Here is a 23,217-nt window from a genome sequence, read left to right as displayed (position 1 = left end):
TCTAACGCTTTGACACACACACAGTTTGTTGGAGCTTTTCGCTGTCTGTTGGACGATATATAAACCACACATGTACAAGAAGCTAGAAAAGAAATGTTACATGCATTCAGTGCTGGAACTGTAGACTAAATATCTGTAACATTCTCCTTGTCACATTGCCTGGCAGTGTAGAGAACGTTTTACATGTTTATACCATCATTTAGGGGATTAAACTATAATAAGAACGAAGAAAATATAATGGAGTCAAAGAATACAGGAAATAAATGCAACACAATATATTTTAGTGTGTTTGTGGCGAGTTAGACACTTATCCTCCTGGTTTGTTTGGAGTAAACAGAAAAAGACAACAAGACAGAAACCTGCAGACCTCATCAAGAGAAAGCCCCGCCTACTCTGTTTGAGTGACAGGTGGTGTTCTGGGAAGAGCAGAACACATCACGACACATTTTCAAGTGAAAATCTGTAGTTATTTTAATAAGCTTCAAAAGGCACACACACACATACACACACACACACACACACACACACACACACACACACACACACACACACACACACACACACACACACACGTTGAGGATCAGCAGGGATAATCCTGCAGAGTTTCCAGGATGCCATCTGTAGTTTAAAAGAGATTATTTTATGTTGCGTCCCTAGAGGGCGCTGTGTGTTTGTCTTTAATCCCTGTCATTGATTCTCTTTAATATCAGACACACAGATTTTTACACTGAATTCCAGCACCAGAAGATTTATTGCGATGTTTGATAGGCAGGTTTGGTTACAAAACAAGAGAGGACTCAATACTGCGGTTGATAATATACAATCTGAACCTACATTTAGGATCATTTCCAACTACAAGCACAAAATAAACTTTAATTTCTGTGGAGAAATGTTGAAATAACTGCCTGATATAGTCATATTTACATTAACACAGTGTTTTTAAACAAATAAAACATTAAAACAGAGCTACAAGTACAAGAACAAGTTACATTGCACATAAAGAAACATTGCTAAAATTACAACTAATGACATAATAATAGAAATTATAAAGAAACAAGATTTGTTTTTTTGGACGACACAACAAGTTTGCATGTGGCTGATAGAAAGCTGAGAGGAAGTAATGCCTTTGGTTGTGATTATGTCGTCGTTGCCGAGGAGATTTACCTCCCTGGTGTTCAGATTAGCACGAGTGACGCAAGATTAAGATTTGCTTTGAACACTTTTAGTTTTCTATCATAGTAAAGTGTTGGTGAGGCAAAACAAGCAATTACAAGATGTCTTTTTGGATTCTGGGAAATAGTTTGGGCCGTTTTTAATCATTATTTTTGCTCTCATGTAATCGCAATGTCCCCGGTCTGATGCTGTCTGTGTTGCATGTCATCCCTCCTCTACCTCCCCTCTCTACTGTCCACGGCCCAAACGTACTCAAAACCTGAACAGCAGAGATCGTTTCTGCGAGTAAAATTGCGTTTTTCACAATATCAAAAAGTTGGTACAGTGCCACCAACGTCCTCCACAAACAGGGAGTCCTCTTCTCGTTCCCCTCCTTCCCTTCTTAATTTCCTCTCCTCCCTTCAAACACAGAAACGGGGAAGAGAAGGAGGAGGAAATGAACCAGATTAGCTGCTGCTGACAGACTGTTTCTGTAGATCCCCGCTTTGCTGAGTCACCACGTCTCGGCCTCTACACATAGTTCCACGCAAGACTTCATCTCCTCGACTCGAGCCGTTAACACAGACACACACACATGGTGATAATCTGAATGAACACTTCACTAGCCCCCCCCCCCTCTCCTCCTGGAAACTGTGGAGGATCAATGGCAGGGAATTTGTAAAGGGTCCATCCTGTCTGCTAGAGTTTAAGGGTCACAGTTTCCTGTGATGTGATGGCGTGATTTAGTTCCTTTGACTCCATCTACGCTTTCCAAATAGAATTAGAGAATTTATGAGTGTCAAACTTCCAAAATAAAAGCACCTTTTTCGCACCAGAAGCCGACGTTTGACCAGCTGCTTCTCATCATGGCCAAGACTTCTTCCCAAGCTGCAGTGGACCCCTCGAGACAGTTCATGCTAACAAGTGTTTGCCAAAAGACGGGTCACGTTGCCAACCAGGCCAGCGATGTTATATGAGATTTTACCTCAGTTTTTCTTCTTTGCAAGCTGATCCTGTTGTTGTTTCTCGGCTTTCCGTTTCTTGTACTGGGCTATCTCGGCCATCTGCAGCCCCTGGGCCATTTTCCTGTCGGGACGAAATGAAGAAGCGTGAACGCAGAACGCAAACCAGTTTAGACTGCTGTGTGAAGAAAGCCTTAATCAGAACACACTTGGTCTCTCTGCCTTCTTTCAATACATTAATCTCAGTACAACTCTTTGATTCTGTTATTTACTGTCAAGAAGCTTTAGGAGAAAGTTGTTCCTACCCGGTCGTGACCTCTGGAGGAACAGGAAGTGGTTTGGTGAATCCCTCTTTCCCTACAAGCCAGTAGGTCTCCTCCACTCCTTTCCCCTGAGACACAGAGACAGAGGCATTGACAGACTTCATCCAACACGCAGGAACCTCTGTTGTCTAAAAACAAAAGTCTCGTACCTTCACTTCTGTCTTGCCTCTCAACTCCAGCTTGTAGCCAACATTTAGGTCCCTGAGGACCTTCGCTGTGCTCTGGTGGATGTGGATCCTGTAGGCTGCAGCAAAACATGTTTTGATATATTGTGTAGGTGGTTGGGAATAAATAAAATTAGAACAAGTGAGAAGAAGATAGAAGAATAAACATAACTTTCTGTGGTTTCAGAGATACAATATAATAACAATGAATACTAACAACAGGTGGAGGAATGTAAGTAAGTAATTATTCAGTTTATTATCATGTATGACAAAGAAACGTAACCATCAAATCTTTTAATTGAAAAATAAGTAAAATAATATTACTTGATTATCCGAATAATTGCTGATTTAATTTTCTGATCTGTCTCAGCTCTAGCCCAAAAATATTAATTGATTAATTAATAATTATTTTATCCATAAATTATAAATACAGTGTTTTGTACTTACGCAACCCGGTGGACTCCATACGAGAGGCGGTGGTCACCGTGTCTCCAAACAGACAGTAGCGAGGCATAGTGAGACCCACCACACCTGCTACACATGGACCTACAACACACACACACACACACACACACACACACACACACACACACACACACACACACACACACACACACACACACACACACAAATATACATATATTGGTATGGCCAATAACCCAATGGTTCTAAAACTTACTCGTTTTTTGGATTCATTGATGTAACCATTCTTTTTAGTTTAATTGATGACCTAACAAAAGTATAGATATGACATTGTTACTGGGTCAAAATAACCTACATATAAGTAAGGCTCAATGGACCCAATGGTGACCCAATGGTGACCCAATGGTGACCCAATGGTGACCCAATGGTGACCCAATGGTGACCAAAGTACTGGGTACCACAATCGAATTTCTAGCATTTATAATGATTATGATTGAAATAATAGAAATGGGCTGATCTTCTGATTCATCACCAGGCCTCGGCATGTAGTTCACATTATCAGGTAAGGGATCGGACATTCCCCGTCCCCAGCCATTTGGGGTGTTGCTCTGTGATTTTAGGGGTCACTGCTGCGATACCTTGCAGGATTTTGTGCAAGGAACTTTGCCGTGCTGCAGAAGCACATAACTCTTTGGCTCAGAATAATGTCTGTTCATGTTCAGTGGATTCCTTTGAGCCACTCACTCATTACTTATCATTTTATTCTCCTGGCCTCACCTGTGTGTAGTCCTATACGTATCCTGACAGGAACGTCGGGCATGTGTCTCATCTTGAAGGTTCCCACAGCGCTCAGGATATCCAGGGCCATGTTGGCCATCTCTGCAGCATGGCGGTCGTTGTTCCGGACAGGAAGACCCGACGCCACCATGTAAGCAGTCACCGATAGTCTCCACCTAGAGAAGGATATAACCGAGTGAGCGAGAATGTGATCTAACGAGTTTTACTGCCACAATACTAATATAAAATACAGAGGTTAAAGCACTGCACCTTGTAGACGTCATGGTTTCCTATGATGGCGTCAAAGACCGTGTAGAGGTCGTTGAGCAGGTCGACCACCTCGATGGGTTCGCTGTTGGCTGAGATGGTGGTGAAGCCGACGATGTCGCTGAAGTAAAGCGTCACGTTGTCAAAGTGCTCCGGTTCGACTGTACCACCCACCTTTAAAGCCTCCGCCACAGACCTGCAGGACAGAAGGAAACCGACCACACATATCTTGATCTTCATATTTATTTATTTAATATCGAGCACTTTGAGGCTTCTTAAGCCGACACATTAAAACGCCCATTTTCTACACATATTCTTCATTTGTGGGTTTATTTTATGTTCAATGTGCAATTTAATATCCAGCCAGTATCGTAGCGTCACCCATGTGAGTCCAACTCACGGAGGAAGCATCTGAGTCAGCAGTTTCTCCGTCTTCTGCTTCTCGATCTCCAGCTCCTCCGTCCGCTCTCTGATCAGCTCCTCCAGGTTAGACGAGTACTGCTCCAGCATCCTCAGCATGGAGTCTATGATGTTGGTCTTCTTCCCCTTGTTGATGTTCTTAAACTGAAGACAAGACATAACATCAGAATTCATTCCCAAACAATACTCTCAGATGGATTCAACCCAAAGACAGTATTTCTACCTGGTCGAAGATCTCGTCAAAGCTCAGTCTCTTGTCCGGCTGTTCGTTCCAGCACTGTTTCATCAGCTGGATGCACTCTAAAGGAGCGTAGTCCGGACTGACCAAGGGGCGGAACAGAGGAGGAGGCTTACGCAGCTTCTCTATTATGTCTGAAACACAGAAAAACATTAACTGTTGTGTGTGTGTGTGTGCTCATTGTCTGGTAGCCATGCTGGATGTTGAGAAACACTCTTGACAGCTATTAGATGCAATGATAGGTGGAAGGATGAGACAATATTCTGCGTGTCTATATGTGTGCAGAAATCCTAGAACAGCGCACATGAAGAAAACCCCCCAGAGTACGTGCATTTCTTTGGGTTTTGTTTGTTATCTTGCCTGTGGCGGACATGTCTATCATGCAGAACGGAGGCCCTCGGACCACCACCTCCTGCATGATGATGGCAAAGCTGTACACGTCTCCAGTTAGAGTCCCGTGAAGCTCCGGCTGCACGCTCCTCAGGATCTCTGGAGCCGTCCACAGCAACTCTGGAGCACACAGAGCCGCGTTAGTTTGCTCCCGTAGAGGTGACACACACTGTTTATAATCTGAGCTGTTCTCTCACCGTCTGCAGGTTGTTCCATGTAGGGAAACCTCTGCGCCTCCAGAACCTCGTTGTAGCCGTAGTCTGTGACCTTCAGGACAAAACGCCCGTCCACCACACAGTTACGGGACTTGAGACGAGTGTGGGACACGCCGTGGTGGTGGAGGTACTTCATACCCTGACACAGAAGACACACACAACAGAGTCAGTATCAAGTATCAAGTCCTGTACGTGTGTTTTCTTTTCTACTCCACTACATCTCAGAGGGAAATATCGTCATTTGTACTTCACTACATTACCTGACAGCTTTAGTTATTTTACAAATTAAGCATTAAACATGATAAAACATGTTGTTGAAACTCCCCAAACTGTTTATACAAGTGCAGCTGAAACGATTGGTCAATTAATCAATTAGTTATAATCGTTTATTTTCAAATTGAATGTAAAAACAATACATGTGAAGATTTTAATGCTTTTTCTTTTAATTATTTGTAATTGTAATTTAATTGTAATTTAATTGTAATTTAATTGTAATTTAATTGTAATTTAATTGTAATTTAATTGTAATTTAATTTAATTTAATTGTAATTTAATTTAATTGTAATTTAATTGTAATTTAATTTAATTGTAATTTAATTGTAATTTAATTGTAATTTAATTGTAATTTAATTGTAATTGTAATTTAGAATATTGTTATATTGATTGGTCATCAAGACAACTTTGGGCTCTGGGTAATTGTGATGGCATTATTTCCCGAATTATACAATCCTCTCTATAAAACTATAAAATCCTGTCCTAAATATGTCACATCCCACTTCTGCCCCCATCTGTTTTATCTGCACCTTAATTAAATCCAGAAGCAGCGACGACTTGAACATCCAGTCGAGTTTGACGTCGTCGTTCAGCAGCAGGTCCTCCAGACTTCCTCTGGAGCAGAACTCGGTCACGATGGCGAACACGCCGCAGTCGTGAAAGAAGCCCAGGAAAAGGTTCACATTCTCGTGACGCATGTCCTTCATCTGCTGCCAGAAAACAATGCTGTCTGATGCTCCAATGTGTCATTAGCTGTGTTGTTCTTTGTTACACAACAACGCCACGTACCTGTTCAAACACATGGCTGGTTTTTGGGTTGATGCTGCTAAAGGACCCGCCAGGAAGTCTCTTCAGCCAGGCCCAGTCCCCCTGAAGGACAGCAACCAGACATCAGCTGATGCTGCCACACCCGTCTTCACTTTCTTCACAAAATGTACTCAAACCCTCAAACCCGCAGTGCTGTCAGTACATATAAACTGAAGTCTCACCTGGAAAATGACCACGTTGGAGTTCTCGTAGGTGGCCGGGGATTGGGTGGAGACGGGGGATGTGGTGTCCGACGCGCTCTTCGTGCAGCTCGCCCTGCTGCCTTCCAGACTCAGCTTCTATACAGTCAAAGAGGATGTGGAAGTTTCCAGTTGGAATTAGTTTTAAAGGCAACCTCAGCACCGTGCGGGGAGAAGATCATTAAATTATTAATCATTTCAAGGACTAATACCACAGTGTGGGAAAAGTCCTGCATTAAAAAGTTCAAAATCATTAGCATCAAAATATACTTTCCTATCATTATGCTGACCTTGTTGCTTAGCGACGGGTTGATGAATGTGACGTCAGCCAGAGTCAGCAGAATCCTGTTCGGACCCTTGACCAATCGGATCTGATTGAGGCGTCGCCTAGGCAACAACACACAGCAGAAAGAGTGATAGACTGTTGTGAATTCACCAGTACTTTCATATTTATATATATATAAATATATTGTAGATTCTTGAACTTCCGGTCTTCGTACCTGATGCAGTAAATAAATGCCACTCCAAAAATGGAGGCGACCATCGTTCCGAGGAAAATGCCGATGGTCGAGAACAGATCCACGCCTGGAACAACAACAAGAAGCAGACAGTCTTCTAAACTTCTGACCTGTTTTACAGTAAAAAAATGTGTTTAAATTAAAATGTTTAAACAGCTGTGCTCTGCACGACTAAAGAGGAACGCATTTATAAGCACGTGCAGGAATATGTTTATTTGGAGAGCAATCAAAAGCGTGCATGTGCGTGTGTGTGTGTGTGTGCGTGTGTGTGTGTGTGTGTGTGTGTTCCTAACCCCCTGAGCAGATGACTCCAGGAGTAAACCAGCAGGAGGCGTCCCTCCTGGGTCCGGAGCCACGAGGGAAGTGGATTTCCCGACCCAGAAAATGCACCATCCCAGCCTCCATGTCGATCCTGTCAGTAATTTGATCCAGTTATTAATGCAACAATAACTATTAATAATTTAAATATTACAAAGAAAAGCTTTTCCCCAGTTGAACAATCAGTTAGAATTTTCCTCGTTTGACTTTCTTTTACCTCCTTTATTCGCTTCTCTCTGTAAGGCAGCGCTCGTATACCTGTGGGTGGGCTTCAGCTCCCTGGAGAGTCCGTCTGTGTCCAGTATGAGGTATTCCAGCAGAGCTGCTCCGGAGCCGTTGGTTTTGACGGGGTGGCTGAAGCCCTGCAGCGTTAGATGCATAGTCAGAACTGCCATTTATAATCAAAACAATATAAACATTTATAATATGTTTAACTTCCTCATTCAGTGTAGAAACTGTTTACTGCATTGAAATGCTTTTAGATCAAATTGGATTTTAGTTTTTGTAATTAAATGGAAATATGAACTTTTTAGGAATGCCATGTTTGATTTAATTTAATATTATTTAAAATATTTTAAAATAGGTCCAGTGACGCTGGAAACAAATGTATATGAAAAAACTTTATTAAAAAACAAAAGCAGTAATTCAAATGTTCGTGTCATTAATCTTATTTATATAAGTTACAAACACATTCTAGGTTTAAAAAGATCAATCCTGAATCACATAAGTCCCATTTGCTAATATATTGGTGTTAATATTTGCCTGTTTTAGACTTTAATCTGTGACAATCAAACACATTTCTATTACATTTCCTGTATATTTTGTGTCTTTTCTTCTCTTGGTACCTGGAAGTCCAGGTTACGGGTGTGTCCTACCAGGTTCCCTCCTGACATCCACTCCCCAGCTTCCCGAACACGATGCACTGCGTGAGCCATGAAGAGGATGGAGCTGTAGATGGTGCCGAAGAGAGGAGACACCTGCAGGACACACAGGCAGATTTAACTGCTTTGCTCAAAGCATCTCAACCGTGCACACAATCCCTCCTCTACGATCTCCACAGTCCCGTGCGTCACCTGCTGAGGCGTCAGCGTCCTCGCCACCTCTCCCCTCTCCATAGCCTCCCTGTAGGCCTCGTAGAAGGACACCTGCGGGGAGTTGATGGTGATGGTCAGCACGGCGTCGTAGGCCCGCAGCAGCTTGCTGTTCCTCTTCAGAGCCGGGTAGGTCACGTTGCGGTAGGGCAGGCTGTAGAGCAGGGTGTCGTAGGGCACGAAGACCATGGAGCCGTCGATCAGCTGCATGTCGTAGGCCGTCTCCAAGAGCTGCTTCTGGACTCCACCGCCGATCAGTACAGAGTGCATGCAGAGGATCACAACTAGGACGACACATGAGATTACAGACACTAAAGAAGTCACATGTCCTTTTAGGGATTCTGAACACCCGAGAGAAACTGGGACTCACCTCGTATTTCTCTCATCTCGCGGAGCTTGGCCAGAGTTTGTCTGATGCTGTGAGGTGTGTTCTCCATGAAACTGACCAGTCTGACCGGCAGACCGTGGCTCCTCAAGGAATTAGCCACCTGTACAGGACAAAGAGACAAAGATGTGAAAAGAAAGGCACATTTTAATGTCCATTTCATAGTAAATGACTTGCAGAAAGAAATATATTCAAACCTCGGTGGCCGTCTCCACCCAGATGTCCTCTGAGGAAGAGATGATGCCGATGTGGGCCCACCTGAAGTAGTTTATGACCCTGAGCAGCACCCCAGTGGGCCTCGGCATGGAGCGGGCAAACGTTGGGTGGCTGCGAGCATCGTCCAGCTCGTAGCCAACACAACCCCAAGGAAACAATGCCTGCAGGAGGAGAGGAGAGCATGTCGCAGTAGGAAAACACATTTCTACCTAAAGTCCCTAAAATGCCACACTTACTTTGTTCCAGCCTTTGCTCAGCATTGAAGCAGCGTCGCAGTAGCCGGGGTTGGCTGGTCCGATGTACGCCGAGGCTTTGGTTCTGAAATCTAAGTACTTCTCCAACCCTCTCGATGTCTCACATGGCTCCTGCAGCACAGTGTAGTCGAATGTTGCCGCGTAGGACAGCGAGGGGTCCTTGTTGATGCGGTTGACGGCGACCTGAGCTGCCACACTGGGGAGAGCCTTGGCAAAGAGAGGGTCGCACCCCCACGGCCCCACCACCCCGACCCGAAACCAGCCTGCCTGTGCCGGGCAGGGCAGGAAACACAGGGAGGCCAGGAGGACCAGGAGGAAGCTCAGGATGCCTCGGAGGGATGGAGGCAGCGGAGGAGAGAGGCGGGATAAAGCAGGGGAAGAGGAAGCAGAAGAGAGTTGGGATGGAGCGATGATATGGTTGACAGGAGAGAAGCGAAGACGAGGAGGAGGAGGAGATGAGGAGTTGATGTCAGGAGCTTTGTCTGGTGTCGGCCTCCATGTTGGACGTGAGGAGAAGATGAAGGCGCGGTGCTGTTGTTGCATCTCAAAGCTCAAAACCATCAGCGCTCACAAGAACCCTGAGGGACACGGCCTGCAGGTGCTGCTTCCCTGGAATACATCAGGATGAGGAGAGTGAGTATTATTTAGTAGAGATACTCTGAGATACATCATAGAAGTAGTCAGTGGTGGATGAAGTAAAAGTACAAATACCAAAATGTAAAAAATACTCCATTACAAGTATATTCAAGTGTCGAAAGTAAAAGTACCCTTTGTGCAGTGACTGATATAATAGATGACATGATGAATACTGATGTACAGTGAGTAGCAGGTGGAGGTGGAGCTAGTTTTAACTATTGTATGCTGACGGGTAGTTTAGTCCTGTGGTTCCCAACCTAGGGATTGATCCAGAAACCCCCCCCCCCCCCCCCCAAAGAAAAACCAAGTACGTTAGGCCCTTAAATGTCTTTTACAGATTTACAACTTTTAAAAACCCTTGAATGAAGGCGATTTTCCTGGAAGTTAACAACATGTAACGATGCAGGAGCTTTATATTCTGAAGGAATACATGTTTTCATGTCTGCAGTAACACAGCCGTCCTACAACAGATGCTATTAGCTGAGGTGTCATCTTTACATTTACTTCCTTCAAACTCACTTAACTAGATTGTACTTGTCATTTTATTCTGCTCATGCATCTATTAGGATTATTTTCTTTAAGGGACTCCTACCATGCATTGATGAGGCGGACAGGTCTTGCTTCTCTCCGAGACAAATGGAAGCGATTGAAGCTTCATCACGTCCTCTTCTGTTTACATCCAAGAGTTGTCCATCAGGAACCAAGTGAGTGTTACTGCATTATGAGGACGCACACATGTATCTCAGCTCGGATGTGTGTGTTAGTGTGTGAGAGATGATCCTAGAACAAGTGTGTGACCTTTCCTGTCAGATTATATCAAATCCAATCAGGAACTCTGTCGCTGTAAGCCACGCCGACTGAGGTGAAGCAAAGATAATGATCAGTATTATGATTATTATTATTATTATGATTATTATTATTATTATTATTATTATTATTAGGTTGGTGTAATGCAACATTAACACACAGGTTTTACCTTCCAGTTCTGTCCAGACAGACATGGAAATGTTTTTACAGCTTCATGTGCAGACCAGACGACTGAGAGGAAAGCAGCAGCAGCAGCAGCAGCAGCAGCAGCAGTAGTAGCAGCAGCAGCAGCAGCAGTAGTAGCAGCAGTAGCAGCAGCAGTAGTAGCAGCAGCAGCAGCAGTAGCAGTAGCAGTAGCAGCAGCAGCAGCAGTAGCAGTAGTAGCAGCAGCAGTAGTAGCAGCAGCAGTAGCAGCAGTAGTAGCAGCAGAAGTAGCAGCAGCAGCAGCAGCAGCAGCAGTAGCAGCAGCTGTAGCAGCAGCAGTAGCAGCAGCAGCAGCAGCAGCAGCAGTAGCAGCAGCTGTAGCAGCAGCAGTAGCAGCAGCAGCAGTAGTAGCAGCAGCAGCAGCAGCAGCAACAGCAGCGCTCCACCGGGTTTTATATGCACACATGGTATTTATTTATTTATTATTTAAATTTACTAGGGAAACGAACCTTTAGAGAAGTTGTAATTGTGTCACATCGTTCCACTTTGGTCCGTCATGGGCCGCATTACCTTTTCCTCATTCAAACTGCACTTATGTCCTTCTGTGACACACAGTACAGTGCTTCTCTGAAAGCTAGAGGGCAGCATGGTACAGATAAGAGTCCCACTCTTCAGTGTAAGGAATGATAAAAAAAAGTTATAAATAAATAAACTGTGTGTTCCTGCAGGGTGAACGTCACTGCTTGCTCTTTTTATTCTGTCAGGCTGACCTTTGGGGTTTACTCGGTCGCCATGATTCAAACACAGTTTTAACATTCAGTGTCAAAAACAAAAGTGATGGTTAATACAAAAGGATCAGCATTTCCTCAAAGCATCTACATGAGAGTAAACTGCTGCTGTGTGCAGCTGGATCATCTTTGGATTACTGTTTGGATGATAAAGTTGTAACTTGACTCTTCTAACATTCTGTGAAACAAGACAAATCCGTCCAGATGTGAAGTCCTGACCTGCCAGACTCCAATAATACTGCAGATACACACAAGGTTTGATAGGATGGTTCAGTTGTCATTACGTGGTCTAAGTATGGAGTCAAATGTTCTAGTTTTTGCTTTTAAAGGCCACAAGAAATTCATAACTATTATTATTTTTGGTTGATTTAGGTGTAATCCAAGGGCCATAAGGGGGGACCCTTGTAGGGACATTAAACATCTACCACATGAGCGCTTTACTTATAAAATCATTACGTAGGTTATGTAAGCTATATTTTATAAGGTTCTTTGAGTTTTGGTTTGGTTACATGGAAGGAGGCTTCAGTAGATGTTGTGTCTGTCACAGAGTTCACTTGTACGGCAGAGTTCAGCCACAGGTTGCACATCCAGACCGTCTCCTTATATCCAGGTGCTGACAGTCTCGAACATAAGCAACTCTTTGAATTGATCGCGAGCTCTTTCTTTTCTGAATGGCACTCATCTTTATGAAGCTGCCACTTGGCGGTCACTGACGGAGGGGGCCCCTCATTCTCAAGACTGAGCGGCACCACGCTGTTCAGAGGGGGGGGGGGGGGCAAACACATTCCATCAGTGGCGATAGAAGCTGAATACAAGGCTCCCTCTGGCGGCGGCCATATTGGAAGTCCTCCAGACTCTATGACAAAAAGATACGCTCTTAAGTTTAGTCGAAGCTAATATGAACTTCAGCTCTCTCTAAAGTTACACCAACACCCCCGCAGCAGCTAAACAACCAGATGTTTTTTTTTTCCAGGAGCTAAAAGCAGAGTGAGTATTGAATGCTAACGTTGCTCTGTGACTTCAGGATGAGTAAATGATCAAGTGTCACATTGTAAGGTGATAATATGTCAATGCACTGCTCACAAGTGACCAGAAATCTTTATTAACGCAGGTGTAAGGAGCATTTCTCCCCAATCTGAACAGATAGTTACGTGTGATACATCTCTTTGCAATAACTTAATAATTTAGTGGCATGAATGAAGCTCCAGGACACGATTCAGTCATTTACTCCTTTTACAGTATATACTGTATTTAATAGCAGTCAATTCCACATTGACTTGTGTTGAAATATCCATTCAGTGCCTTTCTTTTCTGTTGCCAGCCCCACCTCAGCCAGTCTACAAATCTTCCTTATCTGATGTGGACTGTAATTTGACCACACATGAAAGGAGGAACGATGAAAAGTCAGAAATGTGGAAAAGCGGAGTGACATGTATGAAAAATAAGAATGAAAAGGATTAAGAAACTGACCCTGCCACCCAGAAACAAGCACACACACACACACACACAATGTCGATGAATCAGTCAGCGTGACTCGTCCATCGTGCAGAGACAGAAAGACAGTACAAGTATTGATGTTTCGAACCTCTTTGGAGAACGTATTAGCAGTAAGCTCGTAGACTAGCTGCAGTAACATAAAGTTTGTGTTTCACTTTTGGCTTATGAAGCCGGGTCCCTCCATCAGAGAGCGTCCGGGAGGTAGCGAGCGTAAGTGGCTGACTCCACAATGTTGCTGTGGTTGCTGTTTATTTGTTATGGCAACTACAAGATCCCTAAAACGTTTCTCTAATCTCCCTCCACCCAGAGAGCTGCACTGAAACATTCAAGCTTTTCTATTATGGAAAACACAGAGAGAAAAGCCCTGACATATATCATCTGAAAGATCTTTCTGATCCGACTGTTGAAGAGAAATAACATCACTTTATTTATGCCGGGTTTCTGCTCAAGAGGCCAAAGATATATAGTTTGTGGTGTAACCCTGCAACATACATTTCATCACGTAATCCAATTAATTTGACATTTGTGAGCCTAAACACTATAAACACATTTATAAAAGCGCAATTATTACACAAGTTTTAAGCGGTACACATCTTAATGGCTCTCTTTAAAGCTTCCAAGTTGCGTTCATGAAAAAAAGAAAGCGCAGTTGCTTATCTTGAAAACATTCCAGTGAGTTGCAAAATAAATTTAAAAATCACTAGTTTATCTTGAAAACATGACGCAAGACAAAATAAGTCTTGCTGTGGAAATCTGTGCGGAGACATTGTTGGATCTATTGTGTGGAAGTGCCCAGAGGCAAGGCACTACTCTACTTCCAAGAAATGCTGCATGAAGAGGGGAAGAGTGAGGGAACAGGGCAAACAGGGAGGGAGAGGGGAAATGGGAGACTAAATGTGTTGCCCACTGGGAGCTTTGGAGCCAAAAATAGACGACAGACCTCAGATATTGTTCCTGCTTAACTCTATACTGCCAGCCATTTAGGCAGAAGTGAACGGAAGAGGCTTCCAGGCCTAAACAAGGATTGAAGTTGGAGCTCAAGACAGGAAGTCACTAAAGTATGGTGTATGATAGAAGTCAATAGCTTCTGCAACCGTTGTTAGCCGCTGCAGATGTCATTTCACCAGGAGAAATGACATCTGCTGATCCAGAACGGCTGCTAAATTGACTTTTTGTTTGTAAACTATCAGTTTTTGTGCCTAAAGCCAACCGAATAATCCTTAACCGGTCATACGGTAGATTGGAAACCGGTCATACGGTAGATTGGAAACCGTTCATACGGTAGATTGGAAAGCAGAAACATGACTTATTTCTGTAAATGTCGGCATGTTGGAAGGCGTTGACAACTTCTACGTCTGGATAAGCGAGACAGTCTTTCAAGCCTCTCATTGCTAAACAATGAAATGTTCAGAATGTGTTGCTTTATAATTTCCTTCCCGCCAAAGTAAAACCTCAACTATTGTAAATTGAAATAGGGAAACCTGGAGCTTCTTATTGCTCTGCTGATGTAAGTACTCTACAAGCACTAATGCCCCCTAGTGGCTCCTTTAAGTGTCACAAGGAATAACCTTTGACCTCATAGTCTAAACCAGGAAGTGGCTGCACATGCCATGGTCTGCAGCTCATCTGTGTAAATCAGCAACATCTGCACATCTGTTTCGTTGTCGGTATGCATTTCTGTATTTATTCACCGTCGTTCAAGGTGTCTTTGAGTGAGATGTATTTTCGGACCATATTTAGTTATGTTTTTCAAGCTAGTTTGTGAACCAGGCTATTTTTAGTCGTTCTCGTTCTTACTTGGGTTTATTTAAATTGTTGTTTTTGGTACCGATCAGAATCAGAATCTGGTTTTTTGCCAAGTAGGTTTTATTTCCTTGATGTTTGGTGCACAACAATAAACATATTGTGAGAAAATATTAAAAAGCATGTACTGTCAAGACACATGAATATTGAATCAAAAGGAAAATATGTCAAAATAGATATAAAACATATGTCAAAAATATGTATGAATAAATATAAAAAATGTCAAGAATATGTATAAATAAATATAAAAATATGTCAAGAATATGTATGAATAAATATAACAAATATGTCAAGAATATGTTTAAATAAATATTAAAAATCTATAACGATATGTCAAAATAAATATTAAAAATATGTCAAGAATATGTATAAATAAATATAAAAAATATGTCAAAAATATGTATAAATAAATATTAAAAATATGTCAAGAATATGTATAAATAAATATAAAAAATATGTCAAAAATATGTTTAAATAAATATTAAAAATCTATAAAGAAATGTCAAAATAAATATGACAAATATGTCAAGAATATGTAAGAATAAATATTAAACATATGTCAAAAATATGTATAGATAAATATTAAAAATATGTCAAGAATATGTATAAATAAATATTAAAAATATGTTTTTTTATGAAAGAGCTGTATAGTTTTGTGCAGATATTTGCAAAAATATTGACAAGTTCACAATATGAAGGTATACATAATATGTGTAATGTACAGAGATAATAATAATAAAAGATGCAACATATAGATGAAGGTTTTTGAAGGTTAAAGCACTTAATAATCAAGCTTTCAGGTTTTTGATTATATTGTTTCTTTATGGTTTCATTCTTAATTCTTATCAATGAACTTGATGGAAACCACATACAAATGTCATAATTATAAACAAAATGTTTCTTTGCAGATTAGAATCATCCGGCTCTGATAATCCTGATTGTTTATCACCCTAAAGCAGCGTTGACCTTTCACAGCAGCATTGAGCTGTCACTCAGAACGCTACCATCGTGTTTTGGAGCCGAACATTTAGTGTCTCGTCTTGTGCTGAACGCTGACGTGTTCATTTGGTTTATCTCCGGACAAACAAGCCGATAGCTTTTCATGTTTTTCTGTCTCATTTTTATCTGTCTGACTTCGACTCCCTTCAACACCCGCTCTCCTCTCCCTCCCTGTTTCTGTCAACCCTTCAAAATGGACGTTCATATTTAGTTTTACTTCCTAAAGTCTGACATCGTCTTGCTCCTTTTTGTCTCTCTCCGGGTTCGGGGTCTTGACTTCATCCCAGGCGGGACTTTAACTTCCTGCCGCCTCCTACAGATAACAGAATAAGGCATTAACACACACACACACACACACACTCACACACACACAGCTGGTTTATGTCCTCCACACTGCTGTTGTTGAAGTGCTTTCCCATAGTGGTCACCAGAACACCCACATGTTTGTGCTCGCTGGCTGAGGGTGGTTTGCTGTTGATAAACTGACTCAGTCTGCTGCAGCTTCAGCATTTTAGTCACAACCTTTTAAAGAAATTACTTTTATAGCAGAAGAATGTCGACTAAAGCACACTGACTCTGTTCCCTATAGACCGCCATTATAAAAGAGAAGTCAGCAAGCAAGCAAGGTCAGCAGCTCTTTGCTTCATTTTTAAACATTGAGACTTTAGAGCCTAAAAAAAGCTGTTTTTCATGCATGTAACATCCTCTAAAGCTACTTATCAGGAACTAAAACGCAAAGTGTATTGAAGAACACACAGTTCTGGGGATTCGACGGTTTGCAGAGGAGGCGTTGCTGCACATGTGTCTGACAAAGAGAAGATAACATGAAGGAAGTCTGTCCTCACGATCAACAGTCGCTGCTCCGCTATGCAGATGACACACGATTATAATTGAACGTCATTAGATTGAAAACGGGGACATCATCAGTGCTTTCATTTTACCAACAAAATCAAGGGAGTCCAGAGACAACACTCAGTCGAAGCACGTCAGGGAATCTTTACCATTTCTTGCTCGTTTGTGTTATTTAATATTTAAAAGCGTTGCTGTTTGAGACACACAATAGCCTCTAAAATACTTCCTAGCGTCAACACTATGCTATAAGGGCCATTTAAAGCAGTAACTTTGGGGCAAAGGTATTGAAATATATACACAATGAAATAAAAGTGTCCTTTTCCTTCATCTTCACCTTTCTTTTACTTTGATTTCATTATAAGCTCTCACATTTCCTTTTTTTTTTTTACTTTTGACCTGCTAAACTTGGCTTTTGATTAAATACCTGCTTGGATATTAATGTGCACTTCTCATGATTTGATGCCTTTGTTGCATCTTTGCATTATATCTTCTCTGGACTGCATGACATATACTGTTGAGCGAGAGTATGACCGAAAAAGGGAACATTTAGTGGAGGCTCCATTTTCCAAAAGTGCTTCATTAACTCTCCATCTATCAAGGACAGATTGCTGGCTGGTTGGAAATGCAGAAACACTTGATCCAGTGGCACACAGGAAGGAGGTCTTTAAGAGCGACATGGTGCATGTGTGTGTGTGGGAAGTAAAGTCAGGGTCTCAAAAGAAAACACACAAGGAAATTGGACTTAAAGTATCTGAAGATTACGGGAGAAATCTCCATTTTTCACACACATTATTTCTGTCTCGCCGCTCATCAAATGGCATCTCAGAGTTGTTGTCACACAGACTTTATCTCAACCTTTTTCCAGACTCTTGATGGAGCCCAGCTGCTTTTAAAGGGCAAAGGGCAAATAAGGTCACGAGTCAGGGTCACCAGACAATTTTCGAGGTGTGTGTTTGTGTGTGTAAAAAGAAAAAGGGTTAGAGTGGCGGTTCAGTGACCGAGAAGGAAATTCCAGATGCTGAGGAATTTTGTCTTTACTTGGGATTTTGTGTGTGTGTCACTGAGAGAAGAGGTCATGAGAACAGAAAACACACACACACACACTTCCCAAATCTTAGAACAGTCTGTATTTCATCAATTCCATCCACAGTTCTGGACTTTGACCCATGAACAGCGTCTCCTGGTACCAAGAAGCTCAGAAATTCCTTCTCGTTGGGAGGAAAAGTCGTCTGGACGACAACAACTCCACACAATACTGAACTCTTCTTCTTTGGGCTGAGCTTTAGCAGAAAATCAAGTTTATTGTGTCTTTATCAGTTAGATTATGGCATCTTGGAAGCATAAGAAGTATATAGCTATGACACAATGCTATGCACAAATACAAAAGTCAAATTACACTTTGATTAAATGATTGCTTTTCATTTTTTGGCAGCCATCGGCCTCAAATAAGCTGAGGCCTGGTCCGACGCACTCACTGTCCTTCACGGTAAACACGGCGAGTTTCTGACACAACACGAGCGCTTTGTTCAGCCGCCTGGTGGCTCGTTCACTCTGAGCAGCTTCCAAAAGGTCATGTTGACCATCAGCTTCGTCCAAAACACAGAGAGGAGCAAATACAGCTCCATTCAGTCTTTGTCTTCGTCTGATGACAACCGCTTGTGCTTCTTTAAAATGCTTTGATCCCCAAAGAAACGTTACGGCTTCAGTTCCCAAACGTAAAAGTATTTATATAGAGGTTTCTTCGGCCTTCCATCAAAGCAGCTTCTATTTCCATGGATGCTCTTATTTGTGCGATGATATTTTTGGACCCGTCCTTCAATCAGAGAGTTGTGGAGGACTTGACTTTGGAGGAGAGGACCTGCCTGAACCTCCTCTTCAGCTCCTGCATGTTAGGAGATTTAGGTCTGGCCAGGTGGAGGCCTCCTCTTCGTTTCTCCCCGTTCCCACCTCCACGGATCACCTGCAACAGAGACCACAGTGACTTCACTTTGCATCAGCAGCTCAAAACCCACTTTTATTTGTACTTATTTTACTGGTGGATTCCATATTCCTGCTACATCATTTACAATAAGAACAGATATATGTGTAATTTATGTATTTACTAATCAATCTACTTGAGGAACAAGTTTTTAAAGATATCTTCATTTAAAAACTGCATTAAATAGTGTTTTGGACTCTCCTTTTAGCTCTGTTTTTGGTCTCCACCATCTCCTGAGGGAATCATCTAGTTCTTTAGCCGCTAAATGCTCCATTATGTGCTCCAGCTTTGTCTGCCTTCTGTTAGAAGCTCTGAAGGTGGTGTTCAGTTGGCTTATCATACCTTTGTTTTTTGTTCTTTTATGCTGAAAGCAGCTGCCGGCGGGGCCAGAAAACCAAAACAATCAGCTGAAAGGTGCTAAAGTGCTGAAAGGAGCTGCAAAGTCCTTATTCTTAAGATACAAATACTGATTATAGCAGCTTTAAAGCATCAGTTAAAACATGCTTGAGGCTCAACGCTTTGAGAATCTGCTCTCTTGAACACCAGAGAAGGATGCAGACTAAACACTCAATGAGCGTCATATCAGAAAACAAATATACAGAAGAGACCAATATGGGCTGGTATACCTCTTTCTGACCAAAGCATAACAAACGTGGTATTTGTGTAGTGTTTGGTGGCTCTGGGCATCAGTGGGAAATAGTCTGTGATCATAGTTCCCACAGGAAGTTAAACATCCCTTTAAAGTTTGTTGGATTTAAAGTGAATGACGTCCTGATACCTGCCGATAGAAACCTTCATGAGAACAGAAAGGGTTCAGCTGACCACAGAGCCACAGCTGTCCCTCGTCCTCCTTAACAATCAATAGTTAGCGCACAACAAAAGGTCCCACCTCCTGACAGAGATGTAAGAAGGCGGCGTGGACTCCCTCGTGGTTCTCTCTGGCCGAGGCCTCAAAGTAAACTCCTCCTGTGAGCAGAGAAGTTTTATCTCTCAGATAACATCCAGCATTCCTCCTTCATTAGGCAGCATGCAGGATATAGTATACATGTATACTGTGTGTGTGTGTGTGTGTGTGTGTGTGCGTGTGCGTGTGTGTGTGTGTGTATAAAGAATAAAGAAGAGGAATAAAGAGAAGGAGTCGGAGGAAGAGAAGAAGAAAGACGGAGAAGAAGAAAGAGAAGAAGAAAAAGAAATAGGAAAAGGAGAAGAAGAAGAATATAAGAGGAGGAAGAAGATGCCCCACCTAGTGAAGCTGCTAACGTCTCGCCTTCATCTGCCGGCACTTGTCGGGCTCTGAGCAGGTCGCTCTTGTTTCCAACCTGCATGAGATTACAGATTACAGGATGGATTAGATAATTGGGATTAGGGTCAGTTGGTAACTGTTGTTGTCTGTTGTAGACGGGAGTGGAAGACTTCGGCTAAACGCTGAAGCAAATTGACATTTAAAAGAAAAAGAACTGCATTAAAACTAACCACCGTCTCCTAATACTTCAAAGTGGTTGTGACGCACTGACCAGCATAATGGGAATGTTTCCAGAGGGGTGTATGCGCCTCACGTGTTGGTACAGCGGCTGGATGGTGCGGTAGCTGTTGTGGTCCGTGATGGAGAAAACCAGCACGTAACCGTCTGCCCAGTAGATCGACCTGGAAGTGACGTGATGTCGTGCACAGTTATTATACAGGATGTTATTTAATCTGTCATATTTAAGTAAATAAATCCGACCTGTTGATCTGCTCCTGGCAGTACAGGCCTTCAGCATCATCCTGTAGAAATGATGGACAGACGAGATTAAGTGTTTAATGGATGTACAGAGTCTGAGTTTCACAGCCCAGACATTAGACCAGACCAAAGTACTCTTGGTTGCCTAATCTTGAAGAAACACCCCCAAGTTCCCCTTTAAAGTGAGTTAGCAGGTGATGGTTTTACGGGCGCGTTGCCAAGACAAATGGCAGTTAATGGACACACACAGCGGCTGGTTCACAGTCTGAACTTGTGACTCTGGACCCAGCGGACCACCCAGATGTCCGTTTAGGAGCAATTACGTTTCAGGTTGGGCAGTTCCATGTGCTCCTTGATTACTAAGCGAAACGTATTTTCTGTAATCAAGATGAGTTTGTTTTATCGGGGCGACGTGCTCACAGATTAGGATTAATCTCTAACTCTATGATTATGTCTGCTTTTACGTTTTAAAAATCCTCATGCAGCTTTGAACATTCTTGCAGAAGCTCAGTGACGTGTCGACCTCGCTGCCTCCACACACCAATTACTTCTGTCTAATCTCTGAAAGCCCCCGTCCTGCCAGGAGGGACTTCTTCACCCTCTGTTATCTCCCCGGCGGAGGGAAGGAAATGAGCCGTTCTGAGGCCTGGTTTGTAAACAGCGTGCCGGCGATTTAAAGATGCGAGAGCAGATATTTTAAATATGATAAGTTTCCTGCGACGTGTTTGTGTTTTGTGCACATGACATCTTCATAAACACTCTGCTGCTTCCATCCACATGCTGCCTCCGTCAGTTACCTGGAGAGCGACGCAGGGAGTATCCTGGATCTGAAGTGACACTTCCTCCCCATCCAGCGTGACCTTTCTGGAGTAGAGCGCTCCTGGAGAGAATGAAAGAGACTGGATGAATGAATGGATCAATGGCGGGGGTTTTTCTACTGCGGAGGACTTTTGCAAAGGGAGTGAATGCATTTATTTCTGACAAATGTTCGGCTGGAAACTCACCAGTGTTTGCTTCATAATCTCCTATAAACCTCTTGGTCAGGAACCTGACAATCAGAGCTGAAAGGAAGCAGAACAACTCCGTTAATTAAACTAGGAATGCAAGAACAACGGGAAGAAAACGCCAAACTAAATATTGCATTTGGCCATTTTCGTAAACCCGTCCTACAGTGTGCATGAAGTATATAATCTGTATCCGTACTTATAATAAAAACTCACCACCCTGCTGCAGCTTTCTGACCTATATAACACTTAAACGTTTGCAGGTGTTGCAGGAATTTCTCTTTTCTGTGACACATATGACTTTGGCAGCAGAGAGATGAGCTAAACAAACCGGCCCAAAGTCTGAAATGAGAAAATGATTCACCAATTCTCACAATCTGATGTTGCAATCCTTCATGCGTCACTTTGCGCTGGTGAATGATTGTCTCATCCATCTCTTGTTTGTTGGGATTCTGCAAAGACTCCTGTTGACTTTAGTGAAGCCAGTTTCATTTTAGTAGAAACGTTTAATTCCCATCAGTGTTAGAGGATAACTCCACGGGTTGTACACATTAAACCTCCAAAACCCTAAATCCTACATTTCCCATGATGCAACTGTGTAACATCTTTCCCTGCCAAGTATTCATAACTTGCCTCCTCCAGTTCAACACAGACGTCCCGCTACAAATCTATCTAAGGGTCTAAGGACAGAGGGTGTAAGGACAGAGGGTGTAAGGACAGAGGGTCTAAGGACAGAGGGTGTAAGGACAGAGGGTCTGAGGACAGAGGGTCTGAGGACAGAGGGTCTGAGGACAGAGGGTGTAAGGACAGAGGGTGTAAGGACAGAGGGTCTAAGGACAGAGGGTCTAAGGACCGAGGGTGTAAGGACAGAGGGTCTAAGGACAGAGGGTGTAAGGACAGAGGGTCTAAGGACAGAGGGTCTGAGGACAGAGGGTGTAAGGACAGAGGGTGTAAGGACAGAGGGTCTAAGGACCGAGGGTGTAAGGACAGAGGGTCCAAGGACAGAGGGTCTGAGGACCGAGGGTGTAAGGACAGAGGGTCTGAGGACAGAGGGTGTCGTATCCTGTACAGTCTGTAAACACTGAGACAAATGTATAATTTGTGATATTGGACTGTATAAATGTATAAATATAAATACATTTGATTTGATCATCTCCGAGCCCAAGCCAACATGACCCTGATGACATCACTGCGACATCATCAGGGTCATTTTCTCAGACTATAACGAAGGTGGTTAGTATCACTACGCTACATTATTAAAGGGAAATATTGCACTTTTTTACTCCATAGATCCTCAAGATTAAACATGCAAAACAAATCACATGATCTACTTATAGCACATGATGAGTGCTGCAGATTAAACTCCTCTAAAGTATATTAAGCAACACTTAAATACACATAACATGGTGTCATTCTGCATACAAGTGCTACTATAAGTACATTTTGCTGATAATATTCGTCTTATGCAGTCAAGACTTTCAGTTGTAATGGAGTATGTGTACATTGTTTTCAAGTAAAGGATCTAAATATTAATATATAGATTTATAATTAATACAAATATGTAAAATATAAAAAAGTGCAATATGCGAAATGTCG

The 23,217-nt window shown here is 42.5% G+C and overlaps 2 protein-coding genes across 2 annotated transcripts in view; both read right to left on the bottom strand.

The window, feature by feature from the left end:
- Positions 1 to 973: 973 nt before the first annotated feature.
- Positions 974 to 9,954, bottom strand: gc2 (guanylyl cyclase 2). Its single transcript, XM_029455413.1, is given in 23 exon segments — positions 974 to 2,238; positions 2,420 to 2,505; positions 2,587 to 2,681; positions 3,049 to 3,147; positions 3,802 to 3,958; positions 3,960 to 3,977; positions 4,072 to 4,264; positions 4,469 to 4,632; positions 4,712 to 4,860; positions 5,087 to 5,236; positions 5,314 to 5,470; positions 6,135 to 6,311; positions 6,394 to 6,474; positions 6,594 to 6,710; positions 6,902 to 6,998; positions 7,112 to 7,196; positions 7,423 to 7,541; positions 7,706 to 7,809; positions 8,293 to 8,424; positions 8,521 to 8,822; positions 8,909 to 9,026; positions 9,121 to 9,300; positions 9,376 to 9,954. Coding segments are annotated over 23 exon segments (3,459 nt in total). The 3' UTR covers positions 974 to 2,138.
- Positions 9,955 to 17,747: 7,793 nt separating this feature from the next.
- Positions 17,748 to 23,217, bottom strand: part of rasl11a (RAS-like, family 11, member A) — a 6,328-nt gene continuing 858 nt past the window's right edge. Inside the window, exons 2-8 of the mRNA XM_029455295.1 lie at positions 21,622 to 21,678; positions 21,415 to 21,497; positions 20,621 to 20,661; positions 20,412 to 20,541; positions 20,141 to 20,216; positions 19,787 to 19,863; positions 17,748 to 18,879 (exon numbers count right to left, since the gene is read on the bottom strand). Of these exons, the coding sequence (XP_029311155.1) occupies positions 18,739 to 18,879; positions 19,787 to 19,863; positions 20,141 to 20,216; positions 20,412 to 20,541; positions 20,621 to 20,661; positions 21,415 to 21,497; positions 21,622 to 21,678 (605 nt within the window). The 3' untranslated portion in view covers positions 17,748 to 18,738. The remainder of the gene's footprint in view (positions 18,880 to 19,786; positions 19,864 to 20,140; positions 20,217 to 20,411; positions 20,542 to 20,620; positions 20,662 to 21,414; positions 21,498 to 21,621; positions 21,679 to 23,217) is intronic.

Source organism: Cottoperca gobio, chromosome 18, assembly GCF_900634415.1.
Source record: "Cottoperca gobio chromosome 18, fCotGob3.1, whole genome shotgun sequence".
Classification (NCBI taxonomy): Eukaryota; Metazoa; Chordata; class Actinopteri; order Perciformes; family Bovichtidae; genus Cottoperca; species Cottoperca gobio.
This window is presented reverse-complemented; position numbering and strand designations above follow the sequence as displayed.